General features: G+C 37.6%; 1 protein-coding gene across 1 annotated transcript in view; it reads right to left on the bottom strand.

Moving 5' to 3' along the window:
• Positions 1–911: 911 nt before the first annotated feature.
• Positions 912–20,922, bottom strand: part of LOC134571750 (BOS complex subunit NOMO3-like) — a 50,796-nt gene continuing 30,785 nt past the window's right edge. Inside the window, exons 20-31 of the mRNA XM_063430320.1 lie at positions 20,327–20,409; positions 19,613–19,772; positions 18,887–19,013; positions 18,690–18,803; positions 14,348–14,475; positions 13,798–13,939; positions 11,054–11,137; positions 9,065–9,175; positions 8,373–8,474; positions 3,982–4,101; positions 2,272–2,364; positions 912–1,136 (exon numbers count right to left, since the gene is read on the bottom strand). Of these exons, the coding sequence (XP_063286390.1) occupies positions 1,005–1,136; positions 2,272–2,364; positions 3,982–4,101; positions 8,373–8,474; positions 9,065–9,175; positions 11,054–11,137; positions 13,798–13,939; positions 14,348–14,475; positions 18,690–18,803; positions 18,887–19,013; positions 19,613–19,772; positions 20,327–20,409 (1,396 nt within the window). The 3' untranslated portion in view covers positions 912–1,004. The remainder of the gene's footprint in view (positions 1,137–2,271; positions 2,365–3,981; positions 4,102–8,372; positions 8,475–9,064; positions 9,176–11,053; positions 11,138–13,797; positions 13,940–14,347; positions 14,476–18,689; positions 18,804–18,886; positions 19,014–19,612; positions 19,773–20,326; positions 20,410–20,922) is intronic.

Below are 20,922 nucleotides of genomic sequence, written 5' to 3'. Positions count from 1 at the left end.
GGAAATCGATTTGTTTTTATGCTTGGCAGAGCATTTTTTGGTTTTTTGTTTCAATGTAAAAAATGAAGTTTAAAGCCGTACACAATTGTATTTTTCAAGATGATTTGGCCCATAGTATGCATAACTCTCCAGTGTCACTTGCTATGCTATTGAGCACGCTTGTATTTATTAGATATCATATACATACATTACTGTGTGCATCTTTGTGTAGATGTACATATACATTAGGATTCAAACACAAATGTAGAAATAAGTATTTGCTAGATGGTTACATATGTATTTATATACATGCAAATCCAACTTTACATTTGGCACATCTTTGCCTCCACAACAGGCCTTTCATTAATACTGTGTTGCTGAAGACATAAACAGGGTCATTTACTAGAGTGAGAATTCATAATGAATTTAAGGCCAGAGTAGCCGAACTGACAGCAGAGTTCGGCTTTTTTGGCCTTAAATTTAAAATTCACTTTGAATTCACCTTGACGTCTTACTTTAGTGAATATTCATGAAAATATATTATAGCATGCGACTGTGCTGCCATACGAAGAAAATATTCAACAAATACTAGTCAGTGTTTATGGAGAACAATTATTACCATTAAGGCTCTACAGCTCATGGAAGCTTGATTAGTCAACATCGGCAGTGGACAACTCAGCTGTTAGATATTACTGTGTATTAAAAATAGGTCCAACAGATTGGAGGATAAATTAATTTGTCTTGAACAGTGGATAGGCAGTATTAAACAGAAAAAAAATTCTCCACTGGAAAAAATGTCATCAAAAGTGTGGATATGTGTTTATTTAAAAAGTTCACTTCAATTTTGGAAATCATTTTTTTTATATACATTAAAAAAATGTACAAATGCCGAGATGATGGAAAAGAGAACATTTATAAAAAAGACTGAATTTGAAGTCTGTAGATTCTGCATTTCCCATAGCATGGCCCCGAGGGTCCAGATGTGACACTGATGACACTTCATGCTGTTATACCTTCTTCTCACTTCACGTTCTACGTGTCTTTTGTCTTTTTGGAAGTCTTTTAGCATCCTCTGGGCTGCCAGCGTCTGTGCCCGTCTGCCCAAGAGCACGGACGCCTTGCAATCGACTTGTCAGCTGCAGCAGCAGGGGAATCAACTGACACGGGGTTGAAAGACACAGAGAGAAGTGAGTTTCTTTATCGAAAGTGGAAAAAGATTTAAGACAGGCAACTCTTAGAAGAGTTTTGGTTTACTTCAAGACAGTCATAACTCTACTCGGGTTATAATTAAATTATTTATTATTCGAGCATATCACAATTAATTTAATAAAAGCTGAGAAAGCAATTCGTACTTTAATAAATGTTATCAGAGGCTGTAGTGTATAGATACAGACTGAAAAACAAGGACCAGTGGAGTCTGTGTTTAGATGTCCATTTAAATCACATAAGTAAAAGAGATGAAATATTATGTTATGGTGCACAGGGCAATGTGTGGACAATACGATGATGAATAATTGCTTATAGGAACACTCCAAACACCTAAAGCACTTTAACTTGCTTATGTGTTTATGTGTAAAGAGTCTGTCCTCTGATTCATTGTACATAAGGTGCATATTTCAATAAAAAGCAAAAACCAAGGGATAGCTGCATTGGGAAGTCTGGGCTGGGCTGGCAAACGTTTCAAACAAGAGATCTGCCACTTTTTTCAAGCTGTATTTAGATACATGCCCAATGAAAAAGGCATGATTAAATGCATGCATGATTTCACTGGGTGTAACTACTAAATAGGGATCTTTTTTGGTATTTGGTTAGCGGAGTGCTCCTTTAAGGTAATGTAGATTTAAATTAGTGTGAGCATTATGGGAAATGTAGTTAACATAGATCTGGAATGAAATTTCTAGCCATCACTGCCCAATATTTTGCTCTGCAGTTTTTTTTAATCAAGGCAAAGGGAGGCATTATCAAAATGAAAAGGAAAAAAATAAAAAAAAATAAAACTCTTCCGTGAGCTGGCAAAAACACTCGATAAGTTTGCAGTTTCTGACACAGTGTGACCTACACTGCAGCCACAAACTATTTACACATGTCAAGTTAAACAAAGCGTGACAGATGTTTCAACAGATCTCTCCTGGCACCAGTTTTCTTATATAACTTGAGAACATGTGAGCAAAGTGGTCATTACACAGGTTCCTAAGTAATTACTATTAATATGCAGAAGGGAACGATATAAATGAGTTTGTCTGATTGGCATTCTGTAACGGCATCTTGTTTAAAGAGGAAGGATGTGCTTACCTTTTCATGATTATAAGCAGCTAATAGTAGAAGAAGAGTCAAGGGAAGAGCCAGGTAGGAGCCCTGGACGATATCTTGCTCTGGCAACTTTCGCTAAATCATAATGAAATTAAAACAATAATTAAAACAAAAGTGCAAAGATTATAAGGCACAATTGCAAACATAACAATGCTGGACAATTACAGAAAACAATCATACATTGATCACTCTCAATAGTACAAGAAATGTTCTCGCAAGTAAAATGAAGGTTGGTTTTACTCATTAACATAATGAATCCTATTCAGACAAGCACATCGCGAATGTAAGTACATCCCACCCCAGGTATGAGAAACTAAAATATTAACTACTTTTAGCAAATGTAAATGTAGATCCTAGAAAGAGACAAAAACAGGTTATGAGACTGAGAAACCGTCAATTACAGTCTGACACACAAAAAGCAAAAGATATAGAAAACAAAAAAATAAGCGACACACACAGATGTAAATGCCCAAAGATCCAAATAAACATGAAGAAAGTTACACAGACATCAACCTACACCTCAAACAATTCACAGGCAAAGATAGGGAATTCAAGAATGTTAGAGATGTCCAAAAGGCTATTCTGAAGAGCAAAAAAATGAGATGTCATTATCGACAGACTATATATGCCAATCAAGTCTCATCGCCATCACTACTGTCGGTTCTGTATTGATATCACAGTGGGATGCACCTTTACAAAAAAAACATTTATGTCATAAAGAAAGGCATATTTAGACAGAACTATTGCAAACAACTAAATAATTATGTAATAATTATATTGAAACTATATATATATATATATATATATATATATATATATATATATATCTATATCTATCTATATCTATATCTATCTCGATATCTATTTATTAAAAAACAAAACCAATAAAACACATTTAAAAAAAGAGGATCTGGCATTTCTCTGGAACTGAGGCCACTAATTAAAACATTGAAAATCATCTACGGTTAATCTTATTGATACAACGTGCTCCATTTATATTAAAGATTTAGCTAACTACATCATACTCCAATTCAGACATGGCAAAGTCAGGGCAAACATTGCACCGTTTCATTTCTCTATACAAACAGCTATGTCCACAGGACACAGCTTATAACACTGATTGCCATGGAACCCAGGTCCAGGATAAAGAAGTGGCCTGGGTGCAGTGGTCCTATCAATGTAAACCTTTTAGGCAAAACATTGAAGAGTAAAACACTTCCAGTGGCTAAAATCCACTGGTGGCCCTTCCACGGCACTGACAGAGTCAAACTGTCACATGATGGGCAAACTCCAATAGGAAAGCACTGATCCAATGCTTTGAAACTGGGAAGTCTGTAGAGGAGCATTGGGGACCTGACGAGCATACTCGTCAAAAACCATTCCAGAGGAAGCCATGCCTCCACCATGATTTAGAGGAGTTGGAGAGATAAGTAGCGTTGAAAAAGTGTGTAAAAGCCAAATTGTATTTCAATGGGACATGTGTGAGGCGAGAGGGGGGGAGCAGATCTATCTAACAAGGGACCATAACACAAAACATATTTCACTAGCAAAGCTTACACGCTAAAAACCCATAGTGCAACAGCGATAAGATTGTATTCTTTTAGATATTCAGTATTCCTCTGTACAACAGAGATATTTCATGTCATTTTATGCTGCAACCAGAAGCATTCTTAGTAATTATTTGAAACGAACCGTAGGGCTGAACAGCAATGTGATGTGTTTGTTATATCCAAGAGTGTTGAAGGAGATGTGAGGCAGTATGTAGTCATACTGTGATTTTGGTAAAGAAGAATCCAATTGCACAACATAATTCTGTAAGTGGAAAGAGAGGAAGAGAAATTCATTAATAAAGATTGTATATCAAGTCACATTTCCCTTTTACATCGAAATACCTTCCACAAAAACCTTCTTGTTCATTTAATAAAACCATCTGCCATGGGAGAGGTGGAGCACCAATAACAATGTATGCTGAAAAATTATGCTAGACACTTATGTGTCTAGCTCACATGGTAAATGTACCAAAGGTGGCGCCTGTTCAAGTCTCAGGATCACAAGTTTAATATCTAGCAGGATGAGCTCAGAATATCAATATTTGTAAGATTAATAACATAAGTACCATTATGATAAGTAAAGGTAACTTTTTTTTTTTACTTGTGATTTTTTTAGCTGGTTATACCACACGTTTGTCCCCATGCATAGCTAGAAGCAGCCACATTAGGCGGACCTATAGTCCAGGGGTGCCTAATTCTTCTCTCTCATCTACACACGGCCAGTTAACGTTGACTTATTGTTTCTAGATGCCTGACAACCTGCATCACATACTCACTAAGGAACGTGTGGATCAACCAGGTTTCTATACAAGTCATTGTACCTGACTAATTGCACTCTATCCACTATCAAACCACATGCACGCACTCAGTCTGACCAACTTGCTTAACCCCTTAAGGACCGGACTTTTTTTGCGATGTTGTACATTTGTGACCAGGCATCTTTTTTACACTTTTGTGGTGGTTGTGTTTAGCTGTAATTTTCCGCTCTCTCATTTACTGTTCCCATACAAATTATATACCGTATTTATCGGCGTATAACACGCACTTTTTCTCCCTGAAAATAGGGAGAAAATCATGGGTGCGTGTTATACACCGATATTCCACATTTACTTACCTGTCTTGAAGCGTGGGCCGGCTTCACAGCGCGCACCGCGGTACTGGAACTTTAATTTCAGGTTCCGGTTTCCGGCGGGACTGAAAGGAAGTGTGCACACTATTGTGTGCACACTTCCTTTCAGTCCCGCCGGAAACCGGAACCTGAAATTTAAGTTCCAGTGCCGGCGGGACTGAAAGGAAGTGTGCACACAATAGTGTGCACACTTCCTTTCAGTCCTGCCAGAAACCGGAACCTGAAATTTAAGTTCCAGTACCGCGGTGCGCGCTGTGAAGCCGGCCCACGCTTCAAGACAGGTAAGTAAATATGGGACAGAGGGAAAGTGCACTAGGGGACACTATGGGAGGGGGGGGGACACTATGGGAGGGGCACTATGGGAGGGGGGACACACTATGGGGGTGGAGAATACTATGGGAGGGGGGGAGAATACTATGGGAGGGGGGGGAGAATACTATGGGAGGGGGGGAGAATACTATGGAAAGGGGGGGGAAAATACTATGGAAAGTGGGGGGAACACTATGGGAGGGGTGGAAATTTCCTGGAATTTCCTTCTGAAAATGAGGTGCGTGTTATACGCCGGCGCGTGTTATACGCCGATAAATACGGTATTGTTTTTTTCAGGACAAAAGGGGCTTTCTTTACATACCATTATTTATATAATCTCATGTAATTTAATTTTTAAAAAATGAAAAAATATGATGAAAAATTGAAAAAAATACGTGTTTTTTGACTTTTATGTAAAAAATATTTTACTAATCTACAAAAGCGAATGAAAAAAACTGCTAAATAGATTCCAAATTTTGTCCTGAGTTTAAAAATACCCAGTGTTTACATGCTTTTTGCTATTTTTTTGCATGTTATAGGGCTATAGGTACAAGTAGGATATTGCGGTTTCAAAACCTATATTTTTAAAATGTATCAATAGTGACATTGTAACACTATTATCTGTCATAAATCGCTGAATAACACCCCACATGTACATATTTTTTTTAAAGTAGACAACCCAGGGTATTCAATATGGGGTATGTCCAGACTTTTTTAGTAGCCACTTAGTCGCAAACACTGGCCAAAGTTAGCGTTCATATTTGTTTGTGTGTGAAAAAAGTAAAAAACTAAATTGAACGCTAATTTTGGCCAGTGTTTGTGACTAAGTGGTTACTAAAAAAGACTGGACATACCCCATTTGCAATACCTTGGGTTGTCTACTTTTGCAAATGGTATGCCATCATGGGGGTAATTCTCATTCCTGGGCTACCATATGCTCTCAAAGGCAACGTAACCAACCTGGCCATTTTCAATGTAAAAATATGACCCATATATTTGACCCTGTAACTTTCAAAAACGCTATAAAACCTGTACATGGGGGGTACTGTTATACTCAGGAGACTTTGCTGAACACAAATATTAGTGTTTCAAAACTGGAAAATGTATCACAACAATTATATCATCAGTAAAAGTGCTGTTTGTGTGTGAAAAATGCAAAAAAAAGTCACTTTCACTGACAATATCATCGCTGTGATATGTTTTACTGTTTTGAATCACTAATATTTGTGTTCAGCGAAGTCTCCCGAGTAAAACAGTACCCCCCCATGTACAGGTTTTAGGGTGTCGTAGAACGTTACAGGGTAAAATACAGTGATAGCAAATTAAATTATCTGGACTTTCGGCCTGGGTTGGCAGGCAGGTCCCTTAAATTGCAATCAATAAAATAACTTAATTATGTAAAAAATATTACATAAATACGCACGTAGAATTTAAATATATATGCATATTTATATATTTGAAGTCTACGTGTATATTTATATAATTATTTATGTAATTTTGTATATGGACATATGAATAGTTCGTATTCTTTTTATTTATTTATATATACATAGATATATATACAATTTCATTCTAAGTGTATTTTGATATCAATATATATATTAATATCAAAATACAGTTAGAATAAAATTTCGTATAGATATATAATTTTTTTTTAAATTTTTATTATTATTTTGAATTTTTTTTAGTTTAATTTAAATTACTTATTATTTGTAGTTTATAATAATATATACACAATATATATAGTTATTATATATATACATGTGTGTAATTTAATTATAAGTGTATTTTTATATTAATATATGTACATATTAATATAAAAATACACTTAGTATGACATTATATATATGATATTTAGACTTATATTATATATATATATATATATATATATATATATAATATACGTCTATATATCATATATATATATATATATATATATATATATATATATATATATATATATATATACACACACACACATATATAATTATTATTTTTATTTATTAACTTTAAACTTAATTTTTTTTATGATTTTACACTAAGCAGGGAGACTGCCTGTCAGCACAGACAGTCCCCCTGCAGGCAGAGACTAGGACACCTATTGTGACCATGTGGTCGCCCTATTGGGCGATCACATGGCCACAGGGGTCCTAATCCGCCATGGGGAGACTGTCTGGGCTGCAGGCAGTCTCCCCATACCGGGAGCACCGCCGATCGCCGCCGGGGGAACGACGGCGATCGGGTAAGTACATTGGACCGTTAGGACGATTCAGGACCGTCCTCGGTCGGCAATGCAAAAATGCCGATGACGGTCCTGAACCGTCCTCGGTCCTTAAGGGGTTAAAAACCTTTTGTGGTCCAAATGCATATGCCTCACTGCTTTTTACCAACGATCTGCACCTCAATGCATTGACCTAACCATAGTTATTTCTCTAACAAATAAATTTAAAAAATGTGCAGTTTATTGTTTTGTTTGATGGATATCACCTGCTGTAATGTTTACTACTTTGCTGTGGCTATTATCCATGCTGTATACATGCACATAAAAAATTAATTATTTTATTTTTTTTAAGTAACTAGTTAGTTAGGTGAAAAAAAAGTCCTAGAGAAACTGTTATGTAAAAAAACAGATTACTAATATTATTCAAAATGGTTACAATGTTCCCAATTGCACATAAGAAGCTTTTAAAGGCCAACTAACGTCACACAAGCCAACATCACATATCTATGTTTTCCCCTGCTGCCTTGTTGGGAGAACCGTCCAGTTTTTTTCATCCATCATTAAATCATAAAATTAAAAAGCAATACATTTGAAGAATACAGGAATACAAATATTAATTCTCTTGATTTATATTTGGTTGCAATTCCCACATAAATGTAAATGTAGGAAGGCAGACTGTCTGTAATTATACAATTAATTTGGAATAAAACATAATGTAAGGATGAACTTAACCCATGAAAGGGTAGAGATACATAGAGTTCATGTGCCTGGCTGGGTTTTATTCTAGGAAGTGGAAAAAAAATGCAACATATCGGAAATGATATTCAAAATGTAACACTACATAACACATAAGAAAATAAGAGAATATATTTACCTCTCCATCTCGGAGCAGAGGTGGAAAGTGGAAAAACAGTGATTGCCCCAAAGATACAGACTGTATTGGGTTGTCAAGATTATCACTTTTGTAAAGTTTCACCTAAAAGAGGAAACAGATATGTAAACTATTTGACATAAAAACAACAAATTGTATATTTCACTCTTTTGGGAAAAGATTAATCTTTCATGTGATAATTATTAACATGTTAACAACTACCAATGAGCTGTTCTACAGTCTTACTGCAATCAAAATCCCAGCGATTATTTTCAATAGTTTTACTAGTATCTGTTCAGTGAAAAGGGGCCCTATATGTAAACGTTAAGCCAGCCTTTTGAAGGAGAATTGTCAATACTTTAACCTAACCATCTGACACTTTGAATTCAAGAAAAAAAAAAAAAAAAAAAAAAAAAAAAATAAAAACACAATCAGCCAATACCCCAAAATTTCGAAATGGTTTGCGCTTGAGAAGGACAAACATCATAACCACTTTCTGCGCTGATGACATGTGGAAGCAAGGCAAAACATATACCATAAATGTACCAAGGCAGCCAGGCAAGCAATGTCAATTATAAAATAAAAACTATTGTTAATAAAATAAAAAAATAAAGCACAACCTGTAGCCAACATATCTAGCGGGCTGTACAAAAACTTACTTTTGACTACTGCACTTGAATTGCGGTGAGACTTACCAACAGGGTGGACAGGTATTCAGAAGGAGCGATAACATTTCCACTGATGTCAAACTGGTTTATCTGACGGAAGGCGATAATGTTTACTTCATCAATATCCGTACTGCCAACCTATTAAGTCAGAAAATGTTGTGCTTTGTGAGACACTTTACTGGTCAAATACTTTAATGGATATCAAATATAATTTTAACTATCATGCTTTTTTAAATTCAAAATCTAGGAAGGGCAAAACTCACTTTAAATGAGGAGAGGTTTTTGGGATTTTAATGAATCATGGAAACGGCTCAACTACTGTCATTATATCTTGAAATCGTAAAGATGTATAATAACTACATCTCCATTTTAATTTAGAGCGGTTATTGCAAAACTCATTATTGCCACACAGGCTACTTTTTATATAATGACTCCTGTACCAGTACTCAAATTAACAAGGGCTTAATTTTATTAATTTTTAAAGTGATCTGGCAATAAAGTCAGCTCCGGATGAATATTAAAATACCATTCTATGTTTCACTTACAAAATTGTCAGCAAATGTAAATGTCGCAAGTCAAAAATAAGTAAAGAATTAAAAGTAAAGAAAGAGTAAATAATGAAATCCTCTGTAAGATACTTATTAATGAATTCAATATGGTGGATGGGTTAAGGAGATGTACGTCAAATGAATGTCCATTTATATATTACATAAACAGGGTTATTAATGAAACCAAGGTTTATCAGAAATCCTACATTTTATAGGTATTTGATGGTTCTGACCTTTGTCTCAGTCTTCGCTTTAAAATATACTTGGAATTAAATATGCTGCTGCCTGCACTCATACGTTAGTCATGGTGGGTTCAAATCACATCTACCCACGGTATATTGAAGACAATAATTACTCAAAATGCAAAATAGACAACGGGGTGGGTACATACACGTGTATACATTTGCCATTGCCATTTTTAAATGTCAAAACCTAAAATTAAGACGTCCTCTATGCACTAGACTAGGGATTTGAGAAATGTTAGATTTAATATAGAGTGATGCAATGCCATTAATGCCTGAAAAATACACATTAAGTGTGAGCTTTCACAGGGCAGAGGGCATCTCTCACAATGATAAATGACACCATGCCTCTATTCTGGTATAAGTTGTGTGAAGCGCTCTTGAACCATACAGATATCAAAGGAACCTTTTAAAAGAATCCAACATGCAGCCTGACCCCCAACTTACCTTTATATGTATGCCACTTTCACCTTCAGTAAACCCGATTTGCTAATACTTTCACAATGTTCCACCCCTCCTCACATTACATTAAATGCAATGTAAAAAATAAAAAAAAATATGTGCATGCAAACAGTGTTAATTTTGTCGACTAACAATTTTAGTAAAATTTAAGTCGACTAAAACGGCTTTTTAGTCAAAAGACTATGACTAAAACTAAACTGAAATTTGCCGCCAAAATTAACACTGCATGTAAGGACCCCAGAGCATAATGTCTACTAGAGATAATCTATAAAATAGATATCACAGACATACATCTCACCGCATGGCAGTCTGTGTTCACCAGCTTTCAATGCAAGGCCTGATACAATATAAAGACGCAGAGCTGCGATAACAGATTATTAATGACCCCTGCATTTGAGGACCTACATGCATAGAGTCTAATTACACATAACCTTGATAATCTCACACCACATGGGCAGATTGGCTGAGGCACACTGGATTGACGAAGAACAGACTACACACATGAAACCGAGGTCTTCTAGTTCAAACAGTTATGCTGATTTGCAGGGGGTTTCTGATTCAAGACCTGCGTGCCTCCTGTTTTGTTATTACAGCTGAGAGATCTGCATATCTCAACACTTTGACTTACATGTTTACAGTTTAGGGGACCTGCGTGTCTTCGCATGTCACGCCCTTCATTGTTACCTATGAAAACATTTCTACGAATATATAAAAAATAAAATAAAGAAGAACATTGGACCATGTTACATAGCGTTAATACTCACATCTATCGCCCGATAAGATGGCAGAGCACGTTCAATATGATCATTTCCCTCGGCTTTTAGCTGCACATGATAGACACAGCCCGGCTGCAAAGACAAGGATGTACAATCACTGTCATGGTCATGGTCATGAGTCTGGTGGTGTACAAGATCTTCAGAGAAGTAAAGTGGCAACATAGAAATACATGCAAAAAAATACACATTCTGTGTTTAATACATTATTTGTAAACTGCTGATTTGCTATGTACAAATACACCATAGGTGTTAAGCTTTAAAAGAACATACAAAGCAGCATACAAACTTATATACTCCTTGCATCATTTACAGCATACAGTTTCCAAACAAAAAGAAAAGTGATGATCCAAAACAACGAATGCTAGAGGGCCAGCCTGACTCTGATAAGTCATGGTAAAGCTAACTTGCCCAAAAATCACTCTTTTTACATGGCTGTCAACAGATTACAGGGAAGGAGCTTGTGCCCCAGCTGAAATTATTTTTTCTTTAAAGGGACACTATAGTCACAAAATAACTATCTTAATTAAGAAGTCTTTGTGTATAGATTATGCCCCTGCAGTATGAATGCTAAATTATCTGCCATTTAGGAGTTAAATCAATTTGTTTATGCAGCCTAGGAACTCCTCCCTGCATGTGACTTACACAGCCTTTATAAACACTTCCTGTAAAGAGTCAATGTTTACATTTCCTTTACTGCAAATTCTGTTTAACCCCTTAAGGACACATGACATGTGTGACATGTCATGATTCCCTTTTATTCCAGAAGTTTGGTCCTTAAGGGGTTAATGTAGAATTTCTTATATCGTGCTCTGTTTATAGCTTTCTAGACTCTACAGGAGCTTCCTGTGTGTAATTAGAGTTTAATTCAGAGCAGAAGATACAAACTTTTAAAGTAAGTTCCATCTGATTGAAAATTAAACCTTTGTTATTTTCATGCAGGCTGTGTCAGTCACAGCTAAGGGAGGTGTGGCCAGGGATGCATAAACAGAAACAATGTGATTAAACTCTTAAATGGCAAAGAATTGAGCAGTGAGACTGCAGGGGCATGATCTATACACTAAAACTGTTTAATTAAGCTAAACTGGTTTTGGTGACTATAGTGTCCCTTTAACCCCTTAAAAACACATGACATGTGTGAGATGTCATGATTCCCTTTTATTCCAGAAGTTTGGTCCTTAAGGGGCTAAATACAGAATCTACATAAGGAGCTGTAATGGGTTAGGCAACCGTTGGCACTCCAGACTTTGTGGACTAGATCTTCCATAATGCTATTACAGCTGCAATGCTGGCAAAACATCGGGGGGGGGGGGGGGGGGGGAGAGGAGATGTAGTCCATAACAACTGGTGTACTGATCACTGCCTACCCCAGTTGTAGTGAGAGCCTGTAATCTGAACAGTCTTTAGTGCATGGGTAGAGAACACAGTGAAACTGATCTACTCCAGTGATTGCCAAGCTCAGCTCCATAGATTCTTACAAACTGCACTTCCTATGAAATTCTATGCAATTTAATAGAATTGTAAGAAAGTATGAGAAGGAAATCTTCATTACCATGTAGACCACCCACATGTGTAAGTTAGACTTAATTTACACAATATGTGGGTCACAAAATGGCACAATGACACATGTCTTCATCCTTATACATTATTTTGCTGCTGCCAGCTCATGGAATACATATTCTATTAAACTATTTTCCATATTAACATAATGATTCAGCATGATGCTTATATATGCTGTTACACTTGTAGACTTTACGTCATTGCACTTTCATTACTCATGTTGTGGGAGTGAGCCGGTGTATGCCATAATTACCTGTAAATGGAACCTGCTATATCCCTTGGGGATTCTTCCAAGGGATGATACATTTTAAAGTGGATTTATGGTTTCTACTTTTTATTTTTTATAAGCAGCAAACACTGCATCTGTTCTATGTCAACAATTTCTGACAGTAAAATGCTTCTGTTGCCATCGGATAAACTTACAATTGATAGGCAAAAAAGAGTTGTGGCATCTGCCAGAGATTTAAGGGTTTTAAACTGGATCTATCACTTTTGAGGGGGTCTTTGTTCTACGAAGGCAACATCTCTGGTTAGGGTTCGGTGACCGTGTGGTGCAGGGGAAGGTAGGTTTACTTGTCTGAAGCGGTCTCTTGTGACCATTGCTATATTCTTCCACCAGGCCTTCTTAGGCTGCTGATGCTTCATCTGCCAGGTGCCATGAGAATACTACACTGAGGTCTATGGATGACCAAGCAAGCCTTCTTAGATCACGGCTCGCGATGAACAAGACGATCCTTAAAACCCACAGCCATCACTTGAAATTGTGAAAAATTGGAAAAAGGATTAGAGAAACGTGATGGCAGAGCTCTGCCTTTCGTCAACCTCAGAGCTGCCAATTAGACAAAAAAAAAGGTCTTCTGGTATCTATGGATTGAATTTCACTGACATTCAAATGCAGTCAGCATTAGTATTTCCCAACAACTATATCTTTATAAAATACTGAGAAGTGGCAGAGCCGCTTTAAGTGCCAATTTAAAAACCAAAACATGTGCATTTCTGATGGCAAGTCATGTTTGGTGCTATTTGAGCCCTTGTGAGATTGGGTAACAGTTGGTTCATTAAAGGCTTCTTCCTCTTGCCATGCAGTCACAATTTAGAACGAAGGAAAAGATCTGCTTTGCAATCAGAAACTAAATGTCAGCTGCTAACATACGAAAAGAGGCAATCAAACTCACCCTAAGTCCACGTAACCTAAATTTCCCATCCTCATCTGTGAGTGTGTCTTCCCCATAAATGGAACAATCGTTCTGTCCAACTGCTTCCACTGACACACCTTGCTCGGGTTCACCGTTAAGAGAAGACACTGTTCCATAACAACTGTAAGAAGACAAAAGTAACAGGAAGATACAGCACTGACTCACTGCTCCAGGGCACATGTTCTACAATATGCACTTAATTGCTTCTAAGCTAAAACGCAAACACGACCCTTCATATATTTTTATGATCTTTGAGTTCCTTACTTGTACTTTAATTCTACATTATCAGGGTTGCCCAACAGGTAGATGCCCAGATGTTGTAGAACTACAACTCCTATGATGCTTTGCATGCCTTTAGAATGACAAAGCATCATGGGAGTTGTAGTTCTACAACATCTGGGGATCTACCTGTTGGGCAGGCCTGATTTAGACTGTTGCACATCCTTCCACTGCCATCACAGTTACATCATTCCATGCCCTGTGTTTCTTCCTCTTCATTTGGCTCAATAATGCAGGTTTATAGACTGACCTGTAGGCTGTCCTGTAGCCAGTGATGGTAATCTTCAAGTTCTCTCCTTCTTGTGCTTCTATCATTTGGGAGGAGGGCTCAAAACGAAATTCTTTCATCATAGGCTTAAAATAGTACTGCCCCGGGCTCTGAGAATAGGGTACAGGACATTGAATGAAACACGTGAACATTACTTACAGTTTCACTATTCAAAACGTTTTGAGGCCCAGTTTAAAAGAATATTAAGTGGTAAAGGAGTTGTTGCCAAAGATCCAAGAATGCACCAGACAGAGCATCATTGGAAAAAAATGTTATTTAAAATTTTTTTAAATAGAAAGCAAAAAAACATCATGGCTCTGTTTATGATGAGCTTCTAAATCTTGTTTCACAGGAAAATGCACTTTAACCACAGGTTGCTCTTGAATGGGCGGTTTGGCCACAATCAGCATATCATTGCCCAAGTTTTGTACATAGGTTTAGCTTGAAGACCCATTCTTCAATAATTATAAAAATTCAATCTTCCATTGGAGCGTTAAAGAAGTCCCAACTGTACAGGGAAATATTGTAGGCAGTTGCCTGGGCATGGATGTTAAGTCTCAACTAATGGGGTTAAAAGGATATTGCAAGCAACACAAGCACTACTGCTTAGAGTCCCCTGGTACCGCACAACCTTGGTCTCACTGATAATTTGAAATTCCCACTTGGACATTATCAGTGTCAAATTCGTCCAACCTGTAGGCTGGGTTAGCCAAACACTCTAAACCAATCAATGCCAAGAAGAGGGTATTCCGTCAACATCAGGGAGAACTCCGGTCTATGTTGTCTGTAAACTGTTTGACATTAAATCAGGGATAATCTTAAAACTCTACATGTAGCCTAACCACTTGGAGAGAGCTGTAGTGATTGTCTGGACTAGCATGCCCGTCTAAGAGTCAATCGTCTATATAATGCAACATAATGTGTTCAAACTTCTTGGATTTCTCTTTATGTTCTAAGACAGAAATTCATTTTGTTAACAGGGAGAGTATCATTGTTCAGAAGTTAAAATCACATCATCGCTGGTTTAAAAAGCCAGTTCTTGATCTCAGTGTTCATACTGAGTGCAGGGTCATGTAACAACTGCTCCCGCTGCATAAAGAGTACTTAATGCTGAGTGACACAGGAGAAGATAGGGCTTCTAAACAACGATGGCAGAAACAGCATTTCATAGTAAAACGTAAACACTTAAAAATAAATGTTTTCATTTTGTACGGATCATATCCTTTCAATGTGTTGAGTGCTAAGAAAGCAATTATGTAATTCAAGGCGCTCTGCTAAAAAAGTAAACATTTCAAGACACTTTATAAAGCTCCTTAGGAACAATGAGAAGAATGACGAGTCTGTGCTTTTACAGTAGGGAAAACGTACATGATGACAGATTACATATCAATTTGAGAACATTACGCGGAGAAGGAGAAGTTTTGGTATCGGAGCTTCTACTGACAGGGAAAAAAACATGCAGGATTCACTAACAATACTATTACATCTAAGAGGATATCGATCTGACAGTAAGTGAATCATTTCAAAAGGACACAGTTCACATTACTCATTTATTTATTTCAAATAAAATATTGGCTATTCTCTATATCATATGTGTTCTTATGGTGCAAAAAGCGAATTTTCAAGGCAGTACAGGATGATTTGGGGGAAACGGCAAAAAAAGCCAAGTAATTATTTTACATAGACTTAAATTATATCAATAATAGAATGTATTAAAAACACAGAGTACTGCCTAATTAAGCTAAAGTTGTTTTGGTACCTACAGTGTCCCTTTAATATTCTAATGAGGCTTGTTTTGAACCAGCAGGGGGGAGTTATCTAATGGTTGCACCTGAGGGAGTGTGGGATGATAGGTACATATAGCTTATTCACTGGCAGGTTGGTATAGCTGTAGATAAAGTATCCGTTTAGATATGAAACGCGTCGTTTAGGCATGTGGCAATGTCTTGTTTTTTCTTCCCCTCCATATGTCTAGTCGTTATATCTGTGAATGTTGTACCGCTGGTCTGCCATTTATTTTTTATTTAGGGATGACTAATAAAGAGAAGTTTATCATTACAACCCCTGCTATTTATTTCCTCTTTGGAATGCTTAGACCTGGAATATTGATTATTTCTGCCTTGATGGGTTACTCCAAGATGTGCTCAAGAGGGGATTACTGAAGGTCTCCATTGATCTAATATTAAGTTACCCAAAGAACCAAATAAAAAAAATAGTATTTGGAAAGCACAGACTTCTCACATTTTCTTTTGCAGAGCACAGTTAAAGGGACACTCCAGGCACCCAGACCACTTTTGCCCATTGGAGTGGTCTGGGTGCCAACTCCCACTACTCCTAACCCTGCTAGTGTAATTATTGCAGTTTTTTTTTATAAACTGCAATAATTACCTTGCAGGGTTAACTCCACCTCTAGTGGCTGTCTATTAGACAGCCACTAGAGGGAACTTCCTGCTCGATAGCACAGGAAACCTCTGCTAGAGCGTCGCTGGACGTCCTCACGCTGTGTGAGGACCTCCAGCGTCGCTCAAATCCCCATAGGAAAGCATTGAAATTCGTTTTCAATGCTTTCCTATGGGGAGACGTAATGCACATGCGCGGCATTGCCGCGCATGCGCATTAAGTCTCCTCGGCCGGGGGGCGGGATCAGTGTCACCCACCAGCCGACGGAAGCACAGGGAGGAGCGGCGCGGAGGAGGAGACAGCGGCGAGGGACATCGCCGCTGCCTCAGGTAAGTGACTGAAGGGGTTTTCACCCCTTCAGTAACTGGGGATTGGTGGATGGGAGGGAGAGGGACCCTCCAGTGCCAGGAAAACGGATCGTTTTCCGGGCACTGGAGTTTCCCTTTAATGGACAATTCCCAGGGAGATCAACACCGCTAATGATCTCCCAGACGCAGAGTGGAGCTGCAATGAGGAGGTCATTCGGCTGCTGGATTACAGGTAAATAATAATACCGGGGAACACCCCAAAAATAATAATTTTAAAAAAACAAAAAAACTATAGAGTGTTTAAAGCAATATAAATAAATCTATTTTTAAGCAGCAAATATATAATTTAGCCAAAAAATCTATTATATATTTACCAGCGCTGGAAGTTGTTACTTGCCTACACTGTCAGGTCTGATGGTGTCATACTATTACTACAGCATCCACGTCTCTTACAACCTTACTGCTGGCCCACTCTGAGTCAATTGGCTCTGCATTGGAATATTTTACAAAGAAACGCAACTCTCCCTAATAATGCTAACATGCAGATCTCACTGCTGGCACATCAGCGTTCCAACGTTCATTATCAAGCTTGGAATATACTGAGGATTGATTGACAAGTGCGGACAAACCAGAGTTTTAAAGAGCATTTCTACACAAAGTATAGATGAAATATAAAGGAACATAGTCACCCAGACCAATTCATCTCAATTAAATGGCCTGGGTGCAGTGTCCTTGTCCCCTTAACCCTGCAATGGCAATGTTAAAGGGACCTTCCACTGCCCAAATACAACATAAATAAAAAACACTTAAGTATATGTACACCAACTAAAGAAATGCATAATTAAATGCATGCAAGTTTTCAAATTAGGGTTTATATAAAAACAGATTGTAAAAACTGCAGTTCTCTTGTCTAACTCTGCCCAAACTTTCAGTGGCTGTCCAATAACAGACTTTCCAATACAGCTCAATGAGAAGTCCGGTGCTCTGAGAAATTGCTGCCTCTTGAGTTTAGCTGCACTAAGCCGATCAAACCAGGAAGTAACAGAATCTGTTGTCTGAAAGCCAAGGGGGTAACCAGCCTAATTCCTATGGCAAAGTTTGAATGTGAATACACGCGCCGCACATGCGCATTAGGTCTCTATGAGAAGCACTGGATTTGTCCTCCCCAGGTCCTGTGAGGGCACCTGGGGAGGACAGGTGAGCAGCACTGTGAGAGCCTTGGCACGGGAAACATTTCAAGACAAACAGGGGGTTGATGTGACCTAATAGTACAAGGGACAAGGATATTATAATGTAGTGAATACAGAGTCGTATTCCTAACATAGTGTTCCTTTAATGCCCTTTAATATCAGTTGTGTGCACCATTACCAATACCATTAGATTTTTGCACGTGAGAAATGCACTATAAACTGAAGACTGACTGTAAATATCCCCTCACAAGCAATGTTTATTAAATCTATATATCTATAAATTCTTGCAAGTCTGCTGAAACAGTAAGATGGCTGCTGACTTTGCCCATTTTTTTTAATAATACACCTTGAAATTGTAATTCGATTTAACACCACCACCAATGTTTACCCAAGAAAATGAAATAGAGGTTATAAAGTATACATTACCAGATTTGAAAACGTTAACATCCCATTATCCTGAGTAAGGAGGTTTGAACGAAAGATGCCCCCACTAAGGGACAGGAGAACTCCTGCGAGGGGTTGCCCATCTTCAGACCGGATCTATGAATGGGAAAATAGTGACACAATTAGCTTTTGCAAATTAGTACAGAAAGGGAAGACCGGTAAATGGCTCTGAATCATACCTCAAATGTAACTCCAGCAAGGGCAAATGCATTAAACTCTCCTACTGTTCCATCAACAGCAGTCAAAACGTAACCTTCTTTTTGAGCAGAAACAGTGTACTCCAAGTCACTATGTAATGGTCCAACACTATAAAAGAAGGAAAACAGGACAGAAATAGTGAAGCAGTAGAAATGTGTGAGCGACATAAGTAGAAAAGTCAAAAATGTAAGATGAGGATTGAAACGTAACAGACAAAATGGAATGTAAGAAATTTTAAACTCTTATTTACAGGTGCTAAAAAAACAGAACTACATGGAAATAACAGTTGATAACGAACCCAAAACAAATTCAACATTAACGTTTGTGGAACACTCATGGCTAGATTTAGTACCACAGTTCTTATGGACCATCTGTGCATAATGGAAAATGCAGTTTAAAAAAGTTGGAGAACCAATAGTTAGACATGACTGTATTGATAATACATGAAAACACATGTATAAAATAGCCCCCAAATATTTTTATGTTCCTATTACAACTTTCCATTGCAGATAACTGAAGGCAACAGTTCTTCTGCCATACATAGTTTAATAGTTATATAGGCTGAGAAAATGAATTGCGTCCATCGTGTGCAGCCTTTCACACATCTTTTTCTGCGGTTGATCCAAAAAAAGGCAAAAAAAAACCAAACATTATGACCAGTATGTATTTATACCAACGGGTTTCTATTAACCAATCATTGCACCCACCTATATGAACCTTTATCATCTGTGTAAACAGTTATAAGGGGTGATGCTGCTCCCTTTTCACTGATCACAATTTCAACACCTTCCAGCTCTGGGTGAATCTGTCCTTCAATAAACAAACCAGCCTTTCCATGAATATGGATCATCTTCCCAGGACAGCTTTCTAAATTGGGAAAAAGAAATTGGTGGTCACAGGCAGCAATTAAAAATTACTAGAAGCATTCTATTTAGAACAGGAATGTGTTTTTCACTGAAGCGAATGAAAACCCATGGGGATTTACGGTTTCACAAAGATGCTGAAAATCTTTATACTGCTGCTTATTCTGATGTTAGCTTGTGATAGGACTCCTTAACGGGAAAATCTAGCCAATTCACATGCGTTGAGAGCATCATTAAAATATTCCCAATGTAATATTATTTCACCTGGTTTCAAGAGAAAACATAATTTCTTGAAATTCTTTGTCCATAGTGGACTTCCCAAACTCCAACTTGAAATATGCAAGAGTTGCACATCAGCAATTTCTCGGTCTCTCTCTCTTTGAAATAAATACATATATGGATGTGTATAAACACATTTGTGTGCGCGCGTACACACACACTCAAATCAAAGATAAACAACTGTACTGCTGAACACTGGATTTAGATTTGCTTTTTTTTCTGCTGGTAGTTTACAGCAAATTCAAAATTAAGTTAATTGGGTTTTTAAAACAATTTTACCTCCACTAACAAAAGACTCCACGGACGGTGGGTAGAAAAGCAGTTCTTTGGATGATGGCGTTACTGTGATCTTTTCCCCAGATCTACAAAGCAAGCACATAAAGTAATTATTAAAGACAAATGTCTACGCTACCATAACTGTACCAGGACTCATATCTGTGAAAGTTTCACATTCCTATCTGGACCCTACTAGTGATACTGTACCCGAAAGTAAGGAGCACAGTTAAAATTCACACTTTCTTGTCCCCATTAGGACTTAAGTTCTAAGTCCAAGGAACATAATTGTGCAGAATGATTATATACGTACATGCACCTTGTAATGTGCTCCAGAGATCAGTGTTTGGTCCAAGGAACTAGGACCGTCTTGAAGGGACGAGTATAATCATTATAATACCAGAACGAGTATAATCATTATATGCAGGCATTTTCATGCAAACACAACCTCATCTATATGAGGAGGTGCTGACTGGTCAAAACGGCGTTGGCCCCACTCCCATGCCAAATTTAGCCAATCCAATGATGTCACCAAGAAGGTGAAACAGGGGCGGGGCCAGAAATAAGAGATGTTTCCGTTTCTTTTAAGCATGTATGTACGT

The sequence above is a fragment of the Pelobates fuscus genome, chromosome 8, assembly GCF_036172605.1.
Source record: "Pelobates fuscus isolate aPelFus1 chromosome 8, aPelFus1.pri, whole genome shotgun sequence".
In the NCBI taxonomy this organism is placed as follows: Eukaryota; Metazoa; Chordata; class Amphibia; order Anura; family Pelobatidae; genus Pelobates; species Pelobates fuscus.
The sequence above is the reverse complement of the archived record's forward strand: the minus strand, read 5'-3'. Positions and strand labels throughout refer to the sequence as shown.